Source organism: Lissotriton vulgaris, chromosome 2_2 (assembly GCF_964263255.1).
Source record: "Lissotriton vulgaris chromosome 2_2, aLisVul1.2, whole genome shotgun sequence".
NCBI lineage: Eukaryota > Metazoa > Chordata > Amphibia > Caudata > Salamandridae > Lissotriton > Lissotriton vulgaris.
Window position 1 is genome coordinate 210,358,864 of NC_141688.1, and position 24,052 is coordinate 210,382,915.

The 24,052-nt window shown below is 48.3% G+C and overlaps 1 protein-coding gene and 1 pseudogene across 4 annotated transcripts in view; both read left to right on the forward strand.

Moving 5' to 3' along the window:
* LOC147729254 (uncharacterized) overlaps nt 1-24,052 on the forward strand; it is a 690,765-nt gene that overhangs the window by 470,272 nt on the left and 196,441 nt on the right. For all 4 annotated transcript variants that reach the window (XM_086959552.1, XM_086959555.1, XM_086959553.1 and 1 more), the window contains exon 23: nt 18,869-19,028. In XM_086959552.1, the coding sequence (XP_086815678.1) occupies nt 18,869-19,028 (160 nt within the window). The remainder of the gene's footprint in view (nt 1-18,868; nt 19,029-24,052) is intronic.
* Nucleotides 15,868-16,047, forward strand: LOC147729255 (ATP synthase F(0) complex subunit k, mitochondrial pseudogene; annotated as a pseudogene).

A 24,052-nucleotide genomic window follows, 5' to 3' on the forward strand; every position in this document is an offset into this window, starting at 1 on the left:
CCTTGTGTGCTACAGGCTGCCCCAGATGTGTCCAGGATTGTCACTCCTACGACTGCTTCAGGATCAATAGTGCCCTCAATCATGTCCTCCTGGGGTGTGTTGTCTGGGACTGTTGGACCTCCTCCTCCAGTCCCCTTCGCCTCCTTCAGCCTTTCAGCAACCTTCTCCTTTGCACGACTGCGCAGGTCGTACCAGCGCTTCTTGAGGTCATCAATGCTGCGGTGTGTGACCCCCACAGCATTCACCTTGTCCCTGATCCTGGTCCAGATTCTCCTCTTGTCTGCCTCTGGCACTTTAAGGGAGAGCTTGCCAAATAACTTTTCGTGGTTGTTTGCAAACTCTTCAATGAGGATGTCAAGTTCACCCTCACTGAATTTTATTTTGCGCTTCCTGGCCACTGCTCCCTCCTCTGTGGCTGTTTGGGACATGGCTGTCTCCACCAGTTAGCAACCTGCTGTTTGTTTGCTTCTGCTCTCACTCCCTGCACTCAGCTTCTGCCTCAGAGTTCAACTGTGCACAGGTGGCAGCATGGGCTGATTGACTTCCTGGTTGTGATGTCATCAGCCTGCTCCCAATGCGACTCTGTAGTTTTTCACGCTCCCGCTTTTAGCGAACTCGCTAATTGCGATATCGCAATTAGCGATTACGCAAATTGCGGGATCGCAAAATGCGCGATTGGAATTATTTTACTATTGCGATTACTTTACATGGAATCGCTAAAGTATTTAGCGATTTTTAGCGATTCCTTGTTTTTTCGCAATCCACATCATGCATTGGCTATAGCGAGTCCTTATTTGCGATTCCTTAAAAATCGCAATTAAGGATTCGCTATTTGTTTGCATGATGCATCTGGCCCTATCTTCCAAACCTCCCTTCCTTTCTGTCCATCCTAACAAAGCGGTCTTGAGAACGCGTCCCTCTTTCCTGCCCGAGGTAGTCACAGCCTTCCACATCTGCCAGTCCATCATCTTGCCCACCTTCTTTCCGCCTCCCTCAAAAGAGGAAGAGAGACTCCACCATCTGGACCCAAAACACGCGCTCTCATTCTATCTGGATCGCACACGCCAGTTCCGGGTGGACGACCAGCTCTTTCTTGGTTACGTGGGCGCTAAGAAGGGACGGGTGGTACATAAGCAGACCATCTCTTGGTGGGTCGTGTTGTGCATCAAGGTATTCTATACTCTGGCTAAGAAGGAGCCTCCTTTTGGGCTGAGGACCCATTCCACTCGGGCCTTGGCGACTACTACTGCCCTGAGTCGGGGAGTCCCCTTGCAGGACATCTGTCAGGCAGCTACTTGGGCTTCGCTGCACACGTTCGCCAGACACTTGCCTGGACAGCCAAGTCCTGAGAGATGGCTTTTTTGGACGTTCTGTTCTCCAGGACTTTCTGGTGTGATCATTGGTTCGCAAACCCGTCACTGGGGTTGGTATTGCTGGGGTATCTATTCTAAGCTGCACCCATTTCATTGATTATCTTTGGATTGCACAGATTGCACAGATTGCTACCTCTATATTCTGGTTATTCTGGTACACTGTGTAAGCTATATCGTTTGCTACCTCATATATTTTTGTATATCTCTGTACACTGTGTAAGCTGCACCCATCTCATTGTTTATCTTTGGATCGCACAGATTGCTACCTCTATATTCTGGTTATTTTTGTTACTCACTAATGTCACTTGTGTTCCTTGTAATTTACTGTTTGCATTGTTTTCTACACATGTGTATCACTATCGCTCACCTTCCCATACCCACCTATAATGCCATCCAAACACGGAGCCCATCGGCAAGCACACATATAAAATCAATTACCCACCCACACTCACCAAAAAAGCCGCTAAACGCTTTAAACACAACTTCCTGAGGTCCCACCCTGAAACCCCCTTTGTCGACACCTACTTCTCACCGGTCAATGGATCCCTGAACATCGATATCATCTTCCACACCACTCGCAGAGCTCAATGGAGAAAAACGTTCCTCACCTTACTCACTGTCTCCACCACCAGGAAATCCGCTCATGGCCTAACTCTCTCCATCACACCATCCCAACTCTTCCTAGGCAGAACCACCATTACTATCTACAATAACGGGATTGTCCTAATTCAATCCACAGACAGGAACCTGGAACTACTAGACAACCTGTTCCCCACTTTCAAAGAGCACCTCTCCAATCCTCGGACTTCCACTCACATCCCATCCAGTAATATCACTCCGGACTTCACAGCCACCACCCACAACCCTCCTAACCTAGCTCAGCACCAGAACGACACGCACCTCACCTCTTCCCCCATCACACTAGACACTCACTCACCTGCTGTTACCACCCCACACTCATTCGCAGACACAAATCCCTCCCCCTCATACACCAGCCCCCCCCACTCCTAACCCTGGGACCCCCACTCCCTCCACCCCTGGGACCCGCAGTCACACTACTCCCGCTCCTCTGCCCCCTGACATCACACCCACTACCCACAACCCCTCCAACCTAGTTCAGCACCAGAACGACACGCATACCGACAAATCCCACCCTTTATCCCCTCCCACTCTCAGTCCTCACTACCACCCTCTAACTAACCGCGTAGAACACTCCACATCTATTAACTTAACTCTCCCTCCCCACAACAGGACTAGCACCAATCCCTTTTCCCCGCCCACTCTCAGCCCCCACTACCCTTCCTGCTCCCCCATCACCACCAACCTACACACAACCCCCACCCGGCTCTCTCCGCCTGCCACAAACGCCCTCACCGACACCTCCAACCTCCTCCCTACGTCATCCACACCTATCCCTCCAAAACCCCTCTCCTCTCTAACACCAACCAATACACCAACACCACGGAGCCCTGCTCGAACACCAACACTCCCCCCTACCAGCACGCTCATTTTCAGGTCAGTCACGCACCCTTGATGCCCATCCCAGACACCAAGGCTTATCCCACGCTGGACAAGATTATGTCCACCCTCCTCCAGCTCAAAGAAGACATTCACACCATCAAGGAAGACATGCACACCATCAAAGAACGACTCTTTTCACTCCCCAGACACCCCTCACTCACCACCACCCCCCCCTCCCAACTTGTCCCCCACCCTTCCGGATGACTCACCCACTCTACGCCCCCCACACTTGACCGCGAGCCAAATCCTAAATCGTAACAACCGCCCCCGCCGATCACGCAACCCTCTCTCAGACCTCGACACAATCACCCTCCTCCGCTCCTACAACACAGCTCCCCTAAACAACACAACCGCCACACACCTATCCATTCCCACCATACATTCAAATCCCCGTAGACCCCCCACACTAAACAACAGATTCTCTGTCCCTGATAACCTTAGGAAAGTCCCCCTCTCACTAGTACCCTCTACTACCCTTGACACACCCCGTCTCAAATGCACTCTCCTCAATTGCAGATCGGCCTCTGAACACTCTTCCGCCATCGCTGATCTCATCTTAACATTGGACCTTGACCTAATCATTTTAACTGAATCTTGGCTAACCGAATCTTCCACCCCTATAATGGACATTCTGGTTCCCCCCAACTACCACATCATCAGACTTGACAGGTCTGGCAAGATAGGCGGTGGAATCACATGCATCTACAGGAACAACCTTTCGGTTCTGAAAGTCACTGCACCTTCCCTGCCCTCTCCAACCTCCTTTGAATACATCTGCCTCGATATCATCAGTGAGGGTAAACCGATATGCTCGCTTCACGGCATCTATCACCCTCCCAGGGACAACCTCACCTACGCCCAACAAATCATGGATATGATCTCAACCAATTCCGGACGACAACTCACCCAAATATACCTTGGTGACTTCAACCTCCACTGGAACGATCACAATGATGCGGTTGTAAATGGTCTTAAAAATTTCCTCCACGCCCTTGACCTCAAACAATTGTGCTACAGCCCGACCCACGAGAAAGGCTCTATCCTCGACCTTATCATCTCAAAAGAGGACGCTACCCAACTTGAGTCTATCCAACCCTGTGACTGGTCTGATCATCGTATTGTCACTTTCTTCATCAATGAAAAGGTGAAATTCAACACGGTGCATCCCTCCAAACCTAAAGTTTGGAAAAGAGACCTGAAAAAACTCAATCCTAACTCCTTACCCCCTAGCAGCTGCGACCTCCTGCGTCCTCCTACCGATGCCACGGACGTCCAATCCTTGACGGACCACTATTTCAACACCATGACTTCAATAATTAATGAGGTTGCACCCTTGCAGCTAAATAGAGCCTCTGATTAAAATCTCCAATCCCTGGTACGACGGGAATCTCAATGAGGATAGACGAGCCATGCGAATGGCAGAGCGCACCTGGAGATCATCTCCCTCTGCACTACACCTAAAAACCCTGAAGGAAAAGAGAAACGCCTACTTCAGGAAAATAAAGCGCTCAAAATCACACTTCTTAAGTCTCCAGCTCGATCAAGCAAAAAACCGCCCGAGAAAACTGTTTGAGCTAATCAGAACTCAATCCAAGGAACAACCCCAACCTCTCAGCACTAGGCGCGAAGCACCCTCCTGTGAAGACTTCGCTGCTTTCTTTATCCAAAAAACTGACAACATAAAGAATGATCTCCTCATTGACGCAAACCTCTACTCTAAACCCCAATGCATAGCATCCAATGATCCAAAAATCAATGCTACATGGTCATCCTTTGACACCTACTCTGAAGAGGAAATTGGCAAACTGCTCAACACCTTGAAACCTTCCAATCACCTCACGGACCCCCTCCCTGCTAACGTTGTCAAAGACTTCACCCCTTTGCTCCTTCCACTCTGGACTAAAATTATCAACAGCTCACTTCAACAAGGAATCATCCCTGACTCTCTCAAAGTTGGACAAGTCACACCTTTACTAAAGAAACCCACAGCCGACCCATCGGATCTAAACAACTACCGTCCTATTACCAATATTCCCACTCTCGCCAAACTCCTGGAAAAATGCGCACAACTACAATTGACCACACATATTGATCAGTTTGATCTCCTCAACCCTCATCAATCAGGCTTCCGAGCAGGACACAGTACAGAAACTGCTATGACTCACATAATAGATGACGCCCTTCAAATCCTAGATCAAAATGATACCTGCCTCCTCATCCTTCTTGATCTCTCTTCAGCATTCGACACCGTCAAACATGAGAATTTACTCGAACTTTTAAACACAAGAATGGGTCTATCTGGGACTGTTCTCAAGTGGTTCACTTCCTTCCTTCACAACAGGTCGCAGAAATTCAAGAGCAACAACCTGATGTCTGCGCCAATACCGGTATCGTTAGGCATCCCCCAAGGATCCTCCCTATCCCCAACTTTGTTCAACCTAGTTATGGAACCTCTCACCTCCTTGTTACAAGCATCCAATGTACTCTTTCACATGTACGCCGATGACACCCAACTATATCTCAAATTACAATCCCCCAAAGACGTTGTACTCCTGAACTCAACGATCAGAAGCACACAATCGTGGCTTGCCGATAATCATCTCAAACTCAATGCTCTGAAAACAGAGTTCCTTCTGATCGCACCTCCCACGAAGATCTCTTCCACTCAACTCTGGCTTAAACACCTAACTGCACTCAACGTCCAACCCACCATCGTGGACTCAGCAAAATCTTTAGGCATAACACTCGACACCAATCTCAACATGCAGCAACATATCGGCAAGGCAACTAAGGGAGCGAACTACCAAATCAATACCCTGAGGAGACTTAAACCCTTCCTCCCTGCCAAAGACTTCCAAACTGCAGTACAAGCACTAGTCATTCCCCGAATAGAATATGGCAGCATCGCTCTCTGCGGTCTCCCTCTAACCTCTACTGCACCCCTAAGAGCTTCTCTAAATGCTGCAGCGAGGCTCATCACTGGGTCTAAAAAACACTCGCACATCTCCCCTGACTTGAAATCCCTGAATTGGCTGCCTTTTGAAGCCAGAATACATCTGAAAATTGCCTGCATGACACACAAGGCTGTACACCTAAGCTCACCCAGATACCTCACCCAGAAGCTGACAATCTCTGGCGGCTCTAGAAACACTAGAGGCACAAACAATCTTCTGCTAAAACCTCGAAGATTCCGGAAGGAAAAGACTTATAAACGCTCCTTCTCTGGAATGGCACCCAGGATCTGGAACTCACTCCCTCCTGAAACCAGGCTCATATCATCCATCACACTCTTTAAGAAAGAAGTAAAAGCTATCCTCATGGCTAAATACACCTGAGCTATTGACAACGGTTTTCAAGGTCGCTGCACCAGTCTTTACTATCTGTTTTATCCCTTCGATTATTTGTTCTACTTGTGTTTTTGATTTACCTGACGATATATATATTCACTTATTTTTTCCACTTGCATTATGGATGTAACTGCTTTACTTTGCTCACTCCTATGCCTTCCCCACCCCACTTATTACCTATAATATCGCCATATCTAATGGCCTGTTTTGTATGCACTGTAAAGCGCTCTGATATCTGCAAAGATCTGGTTCGCGCTATATAAAACTTTCAAAATAAAATAAATAAGGTAAGGAATCTAACACTAACCTGTTTCTTTCAGAGGCACAAGTTACTTACCTTCGGTAAGGATATATCTGTAAGAAACAGTAGTAAGTGTTAGATTCCTGACCGCCCTTCCCATCCTCCCGGTTCTGCGAACCGATATCTAGGGTTAAGGTTCATCCCTTTTAGGTCCCTAGTTTCATGGCACCATTGTTGGTTTTTATCATGGCTGTGCGTTTGTGGCTCAGAAAAGCTGTGTATAAGAACTGACGTCAAATCGCGAGGGCGGCGTCTAAGTATTCCGACGTCATCCTGACGCCGATGACTGACCCCGAGCGCAGATGACGCCTACCAACGAGCAGGGGTACTGCTACGCAAAACTTTGCGGATCCAGTCTGACGCCTGGGGATATTCTAAGGTAAGTAATCTAACACTAACTAATGTTTCTTACAGATGTATCGTTTCCGAGGGTAAGTAACTTGTGCTTTGCTCCCACAACCTTGTGACCTGCTCGTGAGCAGCCACGAACCGTAGGCCCCCTATCCCTCATTGGATAACACTGGGCCTCAGCACTCTGCAGCCTTACTGACGCTGAGGGTGATCTGAGAGTGCATCCTCGACCCTGGGAGAACCCTGGTTCTTACACCTGAATACCAACTCACACAAATAAGTACTTACCTGTATTGCATTGATTGCTTTTACTTTAAGTGTGGAGTGGATTTGTTTGAAAAATTAAAAAACTGGATAACTGTAAAAACTGAATTACTTGCCTTGTAATGTTTATGTAATGTCTAGGCATATCACACTGATTAGCAAAAGTAACTCAAAAAGTAATCCAATAAGTAACTAGCACTGTAATCTACAGAGTAGCTAAAAATTAATTCTGAACTGTTGACTTATCTGTAACTCAACCAACTGCATTTGTACCTATAATCAATTGTAAATCACTGCATAAGATTTTGCAAAGTATTATTTCACTTACCTGCACCAGGCAACGCTTTGTTCTAGAAATAAAATAACAATAATATTTTTAATACAAACAAATAGGTCTGAGTTCAGTCTTTGAGTATGTGACATAATTTCTTGCCTGAGTGTTTACAACAAATGCTTAACAATACCCTCTGATAAAGCCGTACTGCTCTCCCACACTACCACAAAGAGAGAATAAGGTGCTATCTATTTTTACCTCCGCCTACCTTTTGGGTTCCCCTGGACTCCGTGCATACTATACCTCATTATGGTATAGTGTATATATAGAGCCAGCTTCCTACACATTGCTCTTTCCCATAAAACAAGAAAGTCAAATTGAAAACCTACTTGACAAGGACGTTGGGACCCCTATATGTCCCTAGTAAATGTTCCTCTGGTACCCAGAGCAAGGGTACCAGAGGGTCCTTACGGGCTGCAGCATATCTTATGCCACCCTAAGAGACCTACACACAAATTGCAGGCAGGCTGCCAATGCAGATTGTGTCATGGTACAAACCGTGAGTGAAGACATGGCACAGCGCCCCCCCTGAGCCCTACAGTAGGCCTTGTTGCCCTAAGGCAGGGTGCATAATATTACATGTGGGGGCATATTTGCCTGATCAGATATGCTGCTGTGCTGTCTAGAACCTTTACCAGATGGTACAAGTGAAGAGGGAAGCCATCTTAAGTATATGTACTGGGCATTGGTCAGTATGACTTCCCCAGCGACAGGATGGCTTTACTGACACCTATGGTGTTTGGTATCCAATACCTTGTAATAATAAATCTGTACTGTTGCCAGTACAAGAGTTGGTATGAAATGCACCCAGAGGGCACCTTAGAGGTGTCCCCTGAAAAATCTACAACTATATGGTGTGCTGGCTGACTTGTATCATCCAGCCTGCCACAACCTAAATGTTTCTGAACCCCTGTAGGTAAGAGCCCACACTCTTAGGTCAGAAACCATGCCTTCTCCGGAGGAATTTGTTCACACCAACTCCAGGAGGATGGCTAGGGATTTAGCATAAGAAGGCCAGGGGCTTCAAAGTCCCAGTCGCCTTTGATATGCAACACTGGCTTCCCGCAGACCTGGGAGATGCCACCCTCTGCTCTATGACCAATTTGGCACCTGTATCACAACAATCAGGGGAGGGGGGGTCGTAGGGAAAAATGTTTAGAGTCCACTTCCTTGTTCAAATCCCCAACTTCAATATATAATCAACACAAGGAACACAGGGGGTCTATAAGCCAACTAGTCTGGCTGGGCTATCCTTAACTCTAATAAATCAGTAGGTGCCCAAGTCACCTTTGAACAGCCTAAAAATAGGAAGACACTAATGTGTGGGAACAAATGAACACAACATGGATGAAATCAAATACATACAAAACTGGTCGACAAGATCCAGGCCACCGAACAGTGGATTACCATCAAACAGACTTGGTGATCAGTCCTATCATCGACCATCCAGCTTGTGAAATGGCAGGTCCCTTGATCATCGAGACCGAATACCAATCAATCAATCAATGGTGCTGGATCTAGTCCACAAGTACCTATGGACTGCCCAATGACTGCTAATCATTGATAAATTCTAACAGGAGGGGGGAGAGAGAGAGTCAGTGGATTCAGTCTCCCGGGTTATATGAATAAACAAAGTGGAATCCACTCAGAGTGATAGTGATCCCTAGAGTGATGGGGAACACACAGTGTTGTTTAAATGCCCCTCACACACCAACAGGCCCCTTGGTGTCATGCTTCATCATCGGGGCCTTCGCACCCCTCTACGGGATGCGGCGTGCTACGACTCGCGGATACGCAGGAGCACTTGGAGTGAACTATGTTTAGGGGTGTGTGTTTGTTACAAAAGTGTGAGTGAGGTGAGGTGAACAAAAAAGTGAATGGTTAAAAAATACCATGCACGTGGGAGGAAAAAATACTTTATTTAAATCCCCGGCTGGTATTATTAAAACAAAAGTGCAGGGCGTGGTTTAAATAGATACATATTAGGGTATCCAGACCACTGTATCAAGATGTCAACATGTTTCGGAGGTCACAGCCCCCTTCTTCAGGACAAGGGTTAATGCACTTACCCTCCCCTTACTCACATGTAAAATGTAAAAGTGTTATTAAATTTTTTTTTACCACAATGTGTAATGTTCCTAACAATGTTTTTATGTTAGTGAATGTCGTTGCGCCCAATTGGCGTAAGAACTTAAAGTTCCCAACTACAAGACTTCATGAGCCTAAGCGTATATTGGGGAATCCTTCCTTTCTAATCAGAAACAACGGTTACTGCAACAGCTAATCGCCTGCCTTCCCTCAACGCGGCTCCTTCATCGGAGCCGCGTTGAGGGAAGGCAGGCTCCAACCACCCAGACCCAAGGCAGGGCATTCCTTGGCTTGACTGGGTACTACAGAAAGTTTGTGAAGTGATATGGGTCCATTGTGACTCCCCTCACAATACTCGCATCCAACAAAATGCCCAAGAAAGTGAACTGGACTGTTAGCTGCCAAAAGGCTTTTGACACCCTGAAAGAAGCAATGTGCTCAGCACCCATTCTAAAAGCACCAGACTGCTCCAAGCATTTCATAGTGCAGACTGATGCCTCAGAGCTGAGGATAGGAGCGGTCCTCTCCCAGATCAATGAGGAAGGCCAAGACCAACATGTTTCTTTTTTGTAAGCAGGAGGCTACTCCCCAGAGAGCAGCGTTGGAGTGCCATTGCTGTGGTTTGGTCCCTGAAGAAGTTGAGGCCCCACTTGTTTGGAACTCACTTCCTGGTACAAACTGACCATAGACCTCTCAGATGGCTAATGCAGATGAAAGGGTAAGATTCAAAACTCCTGAGATGGTCCATCTCCCTACAGGTTATGAACTTTGAAGTGGAACACCGACCAGGGACTGCCCATGCCAATGCAGATAAACTTTCCAGGTTCTTCCACTTAGACAATGAAGACTTCCTAGGGCAAGATTAGTCTCATCACCTTTCGTTTGGGTGAGGGAGGGGGGTGGTGGGGGGAATGCCATCTTTCTTGCCTTGGTATGTCCCCACTTTTTTCTGAACTACTGATGTGCTTTGACTGGGTGTGCCCTAGGTTCCTGCCAACCAGGTTCCCAGGGCATGTGTCCCTTCCCTAAAACTGTGCTGAAACTAATAACCCAATTGGCATCTCAGGCCACCTGTCAGCCCTCGTAAATGGTACCCTAGGCACCCAGGGCATGGTGACCAGAGAAGACTCCTGAGGGCTGCAGCAATTTTGGTGCCACCCTCAGGAGCTCTGTACCCTGGCACCCACACACTGCCTTTGCAGGCTGAGTGCCTGAGTACAGAACTAAACCAAGAGTCGACATTGCACACATCCCTGTGTGCCATGCCCACAGAACCCACTGCCCTAGCATACTTCAGTCACCCCTCTAGCTGGGTGCCCTATGCCAGAGTTGTGGGCACAGGTGCATGAGCCCTGTGGCCTTACAGTACCCAGGGCCATTTCCGGGCACTGTTTGTGCAGTGATGCCATTAAGAGTATATGGTGCTGGGAGGCTTTCATTACGAACTCCACAGCACCATAATGGCTACACTGAAGACTGACAAGTTTGGTACTAAACTTCTCAGGACATTAAACCCGTATTGATGCAAGTTTGGGATTTAATGTACAATGCACCAGAGGGCATCTTAGAGATACCCTCTGAAAACCTAACCTACAATCCACGTCTGGGCTGAGTGGCTGCAGAGTCTTCCACACAGCAGACCTGTTGCTAGACTCTTGGGTGGAGAGCCCCCCACTCTCCCGGGCCTGCAACAATGCACATCCTGGGCGAGGTGCTAGGTCTAATTCCCCCAGGAGGGGCAGGGGGAAGCATCAAAAGCATGCCGCCTCTGTAAGCTTCTCCAGACCATTTGCTGGACCCAGCAACTGGCCCCCACCAGTTATAACCCCCACCCTGTCTGGAAAGAAAAACTATGTCAGGAAGGGGGGTGTCAGCCTGTACAACCCCACCCCTTAGGTGGGGGAGACGAGGTGAAGCACGACCCCGGGCTCCTGCCATCTTGTAGATGGGGAGCCCTCCTCAATCCCAGCTAGGCTCCTGCCCCCCTCCCACAGGAGAGTAGCAGTCCAGGGCGTGTACTCACCCCAGGACATGGACCCATTTGTCCCTGTCCTTGCCCTACCTGTAACGCCCCCTAAATTCAGTATTTAGGGGCTCCCTGAACCTTCCTTCTTCAGATCTCGATACGAAAAAAAAGATCAAGAAGAAGACCCTCCATGCAGCTGCTAACAGGACGACAACAACTGACTTAGCCCCAGCCCTACCGGCCTGTCGATCCTGCAAACAGCTCCTGCCTAATCCCCGCAACTTTTGCGGACAGCAACCTTGGGACCTGCCTGTCTTGACCCACTTAAAGACTGGGACTCCCATCAGCAGTGGCTCTGCTGCAACAAACCACCTGGTTCCAACCAGGCAGCTCCTGACCAGCCCACTGTGCACCCTCCGAGCCCGGGCAGGGCCTAACCGAACTTAGACCACGAGGACGTCCCCCCGGCGACTGGGACCTGAAGTCCATTGTCCAAAGACCCTCCTCAACAAACCAGCCGATGCCTGCAGACTCAAAACCAGGGGCCACCCTAATAGCGACCAGCTGAGGGTAAGCTTTTCCGACACCCCTGCACCCGGCGCCCTACAGCCCCCTGTGCCTCCCTTTGGGGTACCTCCAAGATCCCAACTTACCTCTCGAAGTGCTGCTCGCCCCTGGAGAGTCTCCGTCCCCGAGTCTGCAGCCTTTGTTCCTTTTTGATCTTTCCTATTGGATAACATTGAGCGCCCGACGGCTCCAGAGCATCCTGCACCCAGCCGCCCGAGTGCCCCTTGCTATGCCACCTTTGTCCTACCCTACTTCTCGCCTTGCCTTGAGCAAGTGACCTGGAGCCCAGCTCCCACAGCCGCGTGGCCTGCTAGCCAGCAGCCACCAACCGAAGGCCCCCTTTTCCCCATTGGATATCAGTGGGCCTACCTACCTCTGCCCCCGGTCGGCCCTGCACTGCTGGGGCGGAACAGACTGTACTTACCTGACCCTGGTGGACCCCTGAGTCTATACCCGAAACCTTAACTTCACCAGCCAAGTACTCACCTGGAAACCGGTAACTCACTCACCTGCCATTGGATAACATTGACCAATTTTGAACCGAAAATTTTCTAAGTGCGAAGTTTTGAAAGCTGCAAAAATTCACATAAAATCAGCCGAAGTCCGAATTCCGAAGTACTCACCTGCAAGTAGGCGAGAAGCCAGTACTGTACCTTGCAGCCCAGCGCTGAACCGCAAAAGTAATCCTTACCGGGTTTACTAGTAATCTGTCTTTTCTCCATAGGAACCCATTGTCTGCTTTTCTGTGAAATTTCTTCTGTCTACTTTTGAAAACTTGAAATATTCTTTAAAAATTGTCTACCTGTTTTAAGTTCAGTCCCCAGTGCTGGCCCTGGAAACCCAGTACTGGATTACAAAAGTAACACGATCATATCTTACCTATAACCAGAATTTTCTCCCATTGAATAACATTGCCAGATTGTCATTGAAAAGATTCCAAGTGTGGACTTTTAAAACCGCTTTATATTCATGAAAATTCACAACAGTAACTTAAACGTATTTGCTAATCTGGTTTCAGTTTAGACCCCAGGACTGAATCTAGGATCTAGTCCTGGAACTACTAAAGTAATCTGTACTGTAATCAACTGTACTTTTAAGGTACCAATCCATTGAGCTCAATGCTAAAGTGTGTTTAGACTTGAGCTGCCTTCAGCAACTCCTGTACCTATTGTGTTCACCAACGTTATTGATTCCTTGCAAAGTAATTACATGAGATTTCTCATATCTAGCAAAGTATATCTTTATGACTGTTGGTTCTAAAAATAAAACAACCATATCTTTGGATATACAAACCATTGGCCTGGAGTTCAGTCTTTGAGTGTGTAACATCCTTTGCTGACTGAGTGTGTGTAACAAATGCTTTGCACTGCCCTCTGGTACTACCTTACTTCAACGACCAAGCTACCACTTTTGAGAGTAAGGTCAGTCCTGACTTTAACCTCTGTTATACCTTTGCGGTTTGTGGACTCTATAAGCACTGTACTTCATTATTGTCCAGTATATATAGAGACACTTTCTCACAACGTTACTGATTGGATTACTTTTTAAGTTACTTTTGCTAATCAATGTGATGTGCCTATATGTCACACTAATGCAAAAATAACAGTTGACAGATAGAATGCAGAACAATGTCATACATTCACCCCAGTACAGAGATCTGTGCCTAAATCCATCGTTTTTCGGCACTCCACACCACCCCAATTCAGACATGGCCATATGCAAATCAGCCTTGACCCTGTGCCTCACGGGAACAGTCCAGCCCGAACTGCCAAGCCATGTCTTTCCTGGCCCGGAATCAAGCATCCTAGGACCGGTTTCTGGCTATTAGCCGTCTTCAGCCAGGATAGCTTGACTCCAGTGGTGTGGAGAGCATGGGACTCAGTCTGAGCATGCCCATCCCACTCGGGATGACAAATGCAAAAATAACAGTTGATGAACAGAATGCAGAACAATGTCATACATTCGCCCCAGCACAGAGATCTGGGCCTAAATCCATCGTTTTTTTGCACTCCACACCACCCCAGTTCAGACATGGCCATATGCAAATCAGCCTTGACCCTGTGCCTCATGGGAACAGCCCAGCCCGAACTGCCAAGCCATGTCTTTCCTGGACCGGAATCAAGCATCCTAGGACCGGTTTCTGGCTATCAGCCGTCTTCAGCCACACTGAAACATTTCGCCAAAAAGAAATTCAGTTTTTACGGTTATGCAGTTTTTCAATGTTTCAATGTTTCACACAAACCAACTCCCCACTTAAAAATAAATGTTTTAAAGGAAAAGCAGTCAATGCAGTACTATAGAAGGAAATGTACTTAACGGTTTGCAGGTAAATACTTATTTTTGGGAGTTGGTATTATGGGGTTAGAACCAGGGTGCCGCCAGGGTCGAGGATGCAATCTCAGTACATCCTTAGCTGCACTAGGGCGGCCGGGTGCAGAGTGCTTAGGACCAGTGTTATACAATGAGGGATAGGGAGCCTAAGGTTGGTGGCTGCTCACGAGCAGGCCACAAGGTTGTGGGAGCAAAGTTCCTGGTGTTAGGGTCAGGGCAAAGGGGGATCCGAGTTATCACCCAAAGTACACCCACAGCGGCGCATGGGCGGCTGGGTGCAGGGTGCTGTTTTGGCGTCAGGTGCCCTGTTTTCAATGAGGATTCTCCGATTGCAACAGACTGCAGGCTCGGGGACAAAGATCTTCTGGAGGTGACCACCGTTTGGGATGCTCGGGGATGCAGGGACACTGTTGGTTGGGCCACCCAAGGCTGTGGGCCGTCAAGTACAAGGGGTGTTTTTAGGCATTGGATTTTCTTACCAGCTCTGGTCGCGGTCGGAGGTATCCTCCAGAAAGGGGCTGCAGGCGTCAATTGGCAATTCGAGGCAGGTCAGAGATCACCAAATCTCAGGTCAGAATCGCCAGAAAGACTTCCTCATGGTGTAGGGCCACTAGGGCCATGGGCGTTGGGTGCAGAGTAGTGCAAAATGTGGTTTTTGGCCATTGTCTGTGGGTGACACAAAGTCTTGGTTTTAGAAGGCAGGTTCTACTGGTTCTTGAGGGCTGCGGCTGCAGGACACACTGGGAGTTTCCTGGAGCAGGTTTGAGGTACAGACAGTCCGGTAGGGCTGTGGCCAAGTCAGTGGGCGTTGTCCTCTTCTTAGTTCAGCACAGCTTCATCAGTTCTTCTTCACTTCTTCTGGTCGGTTCTTGTCTGAGTAGGCAAGGTTCTTGTTTGCCCCTAAATACTAGATTTTGGGGCGTTACAGGTAAGTAAAGTTTGGGAGCAATGGGTCCCTTCCTTGGGGTGGGTGCACCTCCTATAATGGTTGGCTGGGTCCCCTTTCTGCATGATGGCGTGGACTGAGAGTTGTGCTACACCTTGCTTCCCCCACCTAAGGGGTGTAGTTGGCAAAGGTGGGCACACCTCCCTTCCTCACTTGGTTTTCCCGCCAATTCTCTCCTCCAAAGTGGGGGTCAGAACTGGTGGGATCCAGTTGCTGGAAGCAGCAAAGGCCTGGGGTAGCTCACAAAGTCAACAAGCCTTTAAAGCTACCCCTTCGTGGACCCTATCCACCCTGGCTGAGGAGGCTTAGCACCTCGTCCCAAGGGCAGCAGGCTTTCGACTCAGGCGTCCAGAAAAATGTCTGGTGGTGGCAGCTGGAAAGAAGCTACTCAGCCAGGACACTAGAGTTTTTTTTTTCAGGTGGCATCTAGGTGGCTAGATCAAGTAGCCGGTCGCTGTTGAATGAATAATCTATAATTATGGGAGGCCATGGTGCTGGAACACACCACCAGTTCACTGGAATCTCGAGATATTTCAATTCGTACACCATAATAGGCAGAAGGAATTGTGTTCTGGCAACATACGCAAGTATTGCTGCGCTCGTTCTATTTTTCAAGCTGAAACCTAGGAGGCAACCCAAAGCTGTGACGGCTCCATAAATCTTTGGTTCGCTGTTTCATGAACAGTGGATTCTAGTGAAAATAGCAACATCTCATTGTCCAGGACCATAAACAGTGACAATAACTTGTTAACGTTATTTACAAAATGTCAATATAAAAGCTGTACAAAATGGCAGTTATTTTGTTAGTCACCGACTTTCAAGGTTCTATTCTGAGGAATTAATAAATGTCATATATACTAAGTTGCCCTTTGAGTGCATTTTTCATTAAATACTACACTGGCATCAGTGTGGGTCTAATGTGCTGAGTAGTTTGATCCCAAACATCCCAGTTTTCAGTAAAGCCATTATGGTTCTGTGGAGTTCGAAAATGACGTACTCCCAGCACCATATACTCTCAATTGGCATTACTGCACTTACAATGTCTTAAGTATTGGTTTAGACATTGTAGGGGCACAGGGCTCACGTACATGTACTCTCACCACTGGTATAGTGTACCCAGCTAGAGGGGTGGCTTACCTATGCCAGGGCAGTGGTTTTTAGGCATGGTACAACGTGATGTGTGCCATGTCGACATGACACTTTGTTCTGCACCAAAGGAAGCCGCCTGCATTGGTAGTGTGTGTGTGTGTGTGTAAAGGAACAAGGCTTCTAAGGGTGGCACAATATGTACTGTAGCCCTTAAAGTTCTTTCTTGGCCACAGTGTCCTTGGCACCTATGGTACCCTTTAAAAGTGACTTGCATGTGGCCAAAGAGTGCCAATTGGGTTTTGTCTCAATACTTTTTTATGGTAAGAACATAGACCCTGGGTACCTGGTTGGCAGGAACCCAGGTCACACTCGGTCAAAGTACATCAACGGTTTGTCATAAAATAGGGGTCACCATGCCAAAAGAGGATACTTTCTCACACACTGGCACCGAGGTCTGGTTGGCAGGCCTGAGTGCACTGTCAGAGTTGAAAACCAGCATCTAGTAGTCAAACATAGGGCTAACGTAGGGGAACAACTGCAACACAATTCCAGTTTCCTTCAGTAGCCACACCTTTGGGCTGGGCTAGGGATCGCTGGATCCCGAGAGAGGGGTTCTGCCATCTTGGGAATATGCAGATTGGTGCATCCTTAGATAGCCAGATGCCACATTTTTCAGGAAGTAGTCAAAAGTAGGGAGGGAACTTGGTGGCCTATTGGCTACCAACCGCATCCTACCCTGAGTGCATTTTCTGTGTAATATAGCCGTTGAGGTAAGAGTAGACTTTGCTAAATTCGCATGAGCTCTGCTGCCATGATACTGCTTTTGCGCACGTTACTACATTACTTTATTTTGCAAGACTCCGTTTGTGACTTTCACATGAGAACCGTCTGCTTTCTGCATTCTTTGCCTGGTCCCACAGTTTAGTCTGCACACTGTGTGCTAGGTTGTTAAGCAATGCCCCTTATTATTGTGTTCTGGTCCGTATCTAGCACCTAGACAAAACATGCTTACACAGATCCTACTGCTGGAGAGGGACTTTTCCAAGGAGAAGAGCTATGCTGTTCTTATGATGTAGAAATACCTTCTAGACACTAAGGTAATAATAAAACTTTTTACTAATCAAGTGGAGGGTGGTAAGGCCTTATAGTCCTTTTATCCACTGTCTGCAACCAATGACATCCCCCTTTATTATCTGTGGTCTTGCGACAATGCTAACTTTTTTAAGTTCATGCATTTTGCTGCTGATAGTGGCTTGTATACTGCATTATAGAGCACTATAGTTAAAATAAAAATGTTGAACTATAACAGAGACTCTGTCAATTCTTATTGTGGACTGGTATAAGTGAATGAGCGAAAGGTACGTCTTGCTACCGAGATTCCTGAGACAGGAAGTAGTGTTTTGTTCTGGGTTGTCTAATCATTTGCGACTACGTGATTATGTAGGAGAGCGAATGAGGCACTATAGCTATTCGCTGTAGGTACAGAGACGGTAGGAAGGCTCAGCCCCTACACACCGTGGTCCTGTTTCCCTGCGCATAGTTCTGTGTATGTGCAGAATCCCTGCAACATCTACAGGGTACCTCCAGCATCCAGAACTCAGATCTCAACTGAAATGGTAGTAGGGCCGAGGTAGGGCTGCTCTAATGCACAGTGGACCCGGAAAAGAGGGGCTGTACCAGTGTGGACTGCACCTTCTGTAATTTGTTGCAGGCTAGCAGAGCAGAGGAGAGGAAAGAGACTGTGCCTTCTGGGTCCTGATTGAGGGGAAGTTGTCTCCAGAGCCCAGCCAACCCCAACAGACTCCAAGAGTCAGTGAGTGTAAGCTGGTCTCTTGTTCACAACACAGGTACGCCACACAAGAGATGCCAACTGGGGCAAGTTAGTTGTCCAGAATTTACAACCTACCACCATTCACCACCGTAAGAACCAGGGACAAGGACCCGATGAACAAAGTTGCACACAAGTTCGCTGATCAGGAAGTGTTGTTGGTGCGCAGCTGGGACCCCCAGGAGACAAGTAATCGACCCAGAAAGGAATGGCCATGGACTTCAATACTTGGGGACCAGTAGTTCAGTTGCAACTGGATGACTGCTAGCTCCGCAAGGACTTTGAAAGACGTTGATCCTGTGATCAAAACTCCCTCGCCTTCTTTGTCGTTGTGGCTATTTTATGTTGATGTATTTCCAATTGTATATTTAAACTGCTGATAGATGTTTTTAACCAATTCTCTAGCTGATGCAGTTGCATTGAACATATGTACAAACCTTTAAAGCTCTACATGGTTGAGTGCAGTGTATTGTGCTCTTAGTAGGTAGTGATGCATGAAACCTTCCTGGTTGGAGTCTTGTTCCTGCCTTTAGTGTTATAGTGTACCATTCTTTTCTTTTAGAGCTGAAAAAAACTCCCATTTAACTGAAATTCAAGCCCTGAGAGATCGCTGCCAACGTACCTTTGCTGAGAAGGATAGCCAAATTGCAGAATTACAGAGGTTTCATCAAGAGATTATGTCAAAGGAGTCTGCTTCTTTAACCAATATTTATGCAATGAAGGTAAGATAAGAAAGCGTTGTACTAATGACCATTCAATGTCAATGTACCATTGCCTCGACTTGGAAAAGGTAAAGAATGTACAAAATTGCAATTCTATTTTTTAAACAGCTAGAAAGTTTTTAGGATTAAATTGAAGTCAAATTCTTTGAGACTTCCATACCTGGATAAAACATTGCAAGCAAAACAAAAGTTGCATCATTTTAGTGATGGTGTAAACTTGCCCAGATTTCACATAACAAAAAGTGAAGTCTACCAAAGGTGGAAGAGGAAGAGGCAATAAGATTTGTATGGTGACATCTTTTATGAAAAAATAACTCATCAGTCACAGTATGTTTTATTTTTCATTTTTTTTTTTAGTTCCTAGTCTAAGAAATTAGTTAATGATTCAGCAAATAAGCAGAGAAAAATTGTGGGAAGTGTGAAAACTAAAATTGCATAATCTTGCACCTAGATGTTCTGACTAGGGCCTTCTCCCCACATCTAACTCAACCAGCTACACCCAGGAGCCATCAGACAACCGAGGATTTTTTAAAAACAGGCAAAAACCATTTAAATTGTCACATCAGCACACAGGAATATTCACTATTTGATAGTGACTTCTAGCTACAGATTCCTCACCTTTTAAATATTCCGTAGATGTCTCGCTGGATACGACCATTTTTTAGTATTACTTCTGCACACACTGACACTGCTCTGCTATGGAAATAATGTGTGGGTTCTATAAAGGCTGATGTCAGCTCCTTTCTGTTCATGCCTCTAAACTACTAGACCGTTTTTCTCAGATATTTTTCCAAATTCATAACAGTGTGCTAGGAATGTTGCCCCCTAAGATGACGGTCTGGACTGAGGAACTGATCAGTATGATCTGCGGATTCGAGTGAACAGAAGTGATTGCTCTCTCACCCAGGTGAGTGTCATGCTTCATCACTATGCTGCTCCTCGTTGACCAGCGCTGCAATGCCCAACACACCTCCCCAGAGAGCTCCTAATCGAAGATCTTCTGAGTTTAGCCATAATGATGAGTGCATGTGAGTATGTGAATATAGGGTAGTATATTCATTGGTTTAAAATAGTCTAGGGATACTGAGTGCTGCTTTAATAAGGTGATCCCATTAATCAGGATAAAAACGCAGGAGCTGTTGCAGGGGCCAGTGTGCCTAGACAGTTATAAGGTAAGATTACTTCATACACCTTTTCTCACACTCAGGTGTAGGGTAGGCATCAACACCTGGTAACAAAGACATGCCTAAGATCCTGCTGGGCCATAAGGCATGAAACATGTTGACCCTCCGTCACTTATCAGGCTCCCTTTAATTGTTGTCTCTAATGTCACGAAGATTATCAGCAGGCAGACATCTATCAGGTTTGCAACCTTTGCCCTCAAAGCACAGAGAGGAAAACTGTGAAGCCTGTCATTCTTTCCGATCAATAAAGATATTGAGGGACTGTCTGCTGCATCGCAGAAAAATGTAGTGCAGGGAGATAGAGGATACACTTGACATCTTCGGGCAACAGGATGTAAAAACACGAGGCAGAAATGTATGTTCGAGGCATATGAGCTGCAGATCGTACACTTAGCAATAGATCGCCACCTGGTGTAGGGCTCGAATGATTGCAGGTTGTTGTCTTCTTGGTAGAAGTCTTTGTTGTCACGAGATAGGTGACCCCTCCCTTGGACAATACTGCGCATGGTCATCGACTCCATCCTCAGATTGCTTTTTCCGCCACAGGGTTCGGATAAAAGTTTTCCGCTCCGGCTAGAAAAGACTTTTTCAGCAACTTCGAAGCGTGAAACTTTAGCTAAACATTTTCGACATCGAATAGACTTTTCAACATCACCAGCTACGTTCCGGTGCGTCGACGTCGGCCGTTGGGCCTATCGGCGCTGTACGGCCTAAGCCTCATGGACAGAACTCCATTCAAGAGATGCCCGGTATGTCGAGCAAAATTCCCTCATAGCGACCATCATGAGGTCTGCAACCTCTGTCTATCGCCAGAACACGACGAGTCAACCTGCACAGCCTGTGCCTCCTTCCGATCGAAAAAGACCATTCGGGGGGGGCGTGGCTAGCAGCCGATCATGGCGGCAGCATAAGGGACGAGCTCCGCAGCTGAAGCGGCCTCTTCGACTATCCGACTCATAATCCGACACAATTTTCAAGCCCTGCAGGAGGGTACCGGAGCCCAGGACCGGGCGGAGCAAGTAGCGAGAAGCGGCATTCAAATCCGACGCCTGGGGATCGAGTTCCGTCGAGGCTGCGGCTTGGCCTACTTCAATCGCTTGAACCGGGACCTTCCCTGATCGAGTGGCCCGGCAGGAAGTACAGTTGATCCGGGGGACCAGGACCGGAAGTGCCCGCAAGCCGTATAGGACGGCCGAAAACCCGAAAGTTACGCAGCCAGACTGGGCGCCGCCTACGGTCCAAGGAAGTGTGACTGCAATATTGCACTGTGACCAACACCCCCAGCCCTGCTCGAGGACAGACCGGCGGCCACAAGTGAGGGGGAGCCTAGGAAGGTGAAGGGCAGCCGCCATTTTCTAGGCTGAGGAAGTCACTGCGCACTTATTGACTGTTGGCATACTTCGCCCTGCGGAACACCCTACAAGTGCCCGACTGATGGGCCTGAACACAGCAAAAGAATACACCCGGTTCAGAAGCCCAATACGATCCCCCGGAGGCCCGGGGAGGGACAGCTAGTTGATACCGGCGGCCACTTGAGAGGCTCCCTGGCCGAGCTCACGTGTGGACGAGACCACTAACATTCTGTGGCCGAGGTGGGTGCGCCACTCCGGACAAACTGGAGCGGAGAGGCGCGAAAAGCACGAAACCTAAAGGCATGGCAGGGAAAGGACCTAAGGGCGGCGCCACACAGACCCGCATTGAACGATATACGTCCGACAAACCAGCTACCTCCCCAGTGACGGGGAAGGATACGGGGGGCAAGACTGCAGATACCCCTGGAGGAAAGAAGGCAACGTTAGAGGATGTGATGCAAGCATTGGCTCAGCTGCAGACCACGGTAGGCTCGATCTCCACGGATGTCACTTTGCTTAGAGCCGACCTCCACAAAATGTCGGAGAAGGTCAAAGACATGGGGGTGGTCACAAAATCCCTAGTGGAGGATGTCTCCGAACTTCAACAGGCAATGGGGAAGATGGCGCAGGACAATAAACTGCTGCGTGAGAAGCTTGATGAGCAAGAAGGGCGTTCTAGGCGGAACAACATCCGTATTATTGGAGTGCCGGAGTCGGAAGGCACAAGAGCCATGGACTTGTTTGTGGAGAGCTTAATCACAGACGAACTTAAACCGAAGGGCTTGTCCACCTTTTTCTCCGTGGAAAGGGCCCACCGCGTGCCGGGAGGTCAACCGAAGCCGGGGGCGGCTCCGCGGCCCATAGTAGCCCGCCTGTTCAATTTCCGTGACCGGGACGCCATTTTGCAGGCGGCCAGGACATCCCCTCCTATTAAACTTCATAACTCCACCATTGCCTTCTTCCCCGACTATACGCCAGACGTCGCACGCAGGCGAAGAACCTTCTTTGAGGTTAAAAAAGAACTGAGGACAAGAGAACTACCGTACTCCATGCTCTTCCCTGCGAGGCTTAGGTTAGTAGCAGAAAACAAAACTTGGTTCTTTGACAACCCAGAAGCGGTGCAGGACTGGCTGGAGGGGTGGAGACCGGGACACCACCCTCGACGAACCAACCGACCCCCAAAGGGCCGAAATGCAGGAAGACATCCGGACTCCCAGGCGTCGGGAGGGGGCCCAGAGAGCAGCGCGTCCTTGGGAGCAGATGGCGGACGAGGAAAACGAGGAACAGTAATCTCCAGAATTCTATATTTTATTAGACTTATTGTGCTGCACACGCGCTACCCGCCATTGGACACTAGGTGATGGACCTCCGAGGGTGTGAATGAGAGACCGCTGGCAGCGGAGAGTTCCTCACCCCAACGCGCAAGTACACTGTTTTGGGGTTGGGGTATGCACTCTGCTCAGTTGGGGGGGGCGGGCAGTTTGGAGTCCGTGTAGCAGGGGGGCAGGGAGGGGGGTGGGTATGGGCACAAGAATGGTTAAAGTTTGGGACCACTTGGTCCTACAAGTTCTGGTTTTGCACACACACATGTTTATTGGTATGACTCAGCATTTGGGAAGCATCGTATGTCACTGGGGCAGCCAGATGGCGGGAGGTAGGGAGGAGTCGCACCTGCCTTACGCTCGTCTCCGCACAACACCTCACTCATGGCGAGAAGGCCTCGCGGCCTATAGTGATCCCTCCGTTACAATGGAGAGGGACTGCATCCAACGGGCTCCTCCGGGCCCGCCCACCAGCTATTCCTATGGCCAGGATAGATAACCACACCACACCAGCCCCGCTGCAAATCATGTCATGGAACGTTAGGGGTCTGGGCGACAAGATCAAGAGGGGCCTGGTACTGCAAGGCATTAAGAGACAGGGACCCACCCTAGTTCTTTTACAGGAGACGCACTTGTTGGGGGCGGCCACACGGGCTCTGGATAGGAGGGGATACCGTATGATAGCACACGCTGAATTTACCTCAGGGTCACGTGGCACAGGCATATTGCTAAGAAAATCCTCCCAATACATAGTGAAATCCACAAAAATAGATGATCAAGGCCGCTTTGCGGCAGTACATGGCAAGTGGGAGGGTAGACTGCTAAATGTGGTCTCCGTTTATATCCCGCCGGCGTTACAATCAGTAGCACTGCCGGACCTCGGCAAATTCCTACTGGAACTCCCTGAAGGGGATTTGCTTGTAGGTGGAGACTTTAACATGACACTCACGGACACCCTTGATCGGTTCCCCACAAACAAATGGCCCTAGCAAGCTCCAGAACTTTCTAGAAGCGCACGGTTTGGTGGATGTGTGGCGTACACTGCACCCAGATCAGCAACAATACACCTATTACTCAGCGACCCACAATAGTCTTTCAAGGATAGATTACTTTTTCACATTGGGTAACGGTCTCCTCAACATCAGCAAGGCAAGGATACAGCCGAG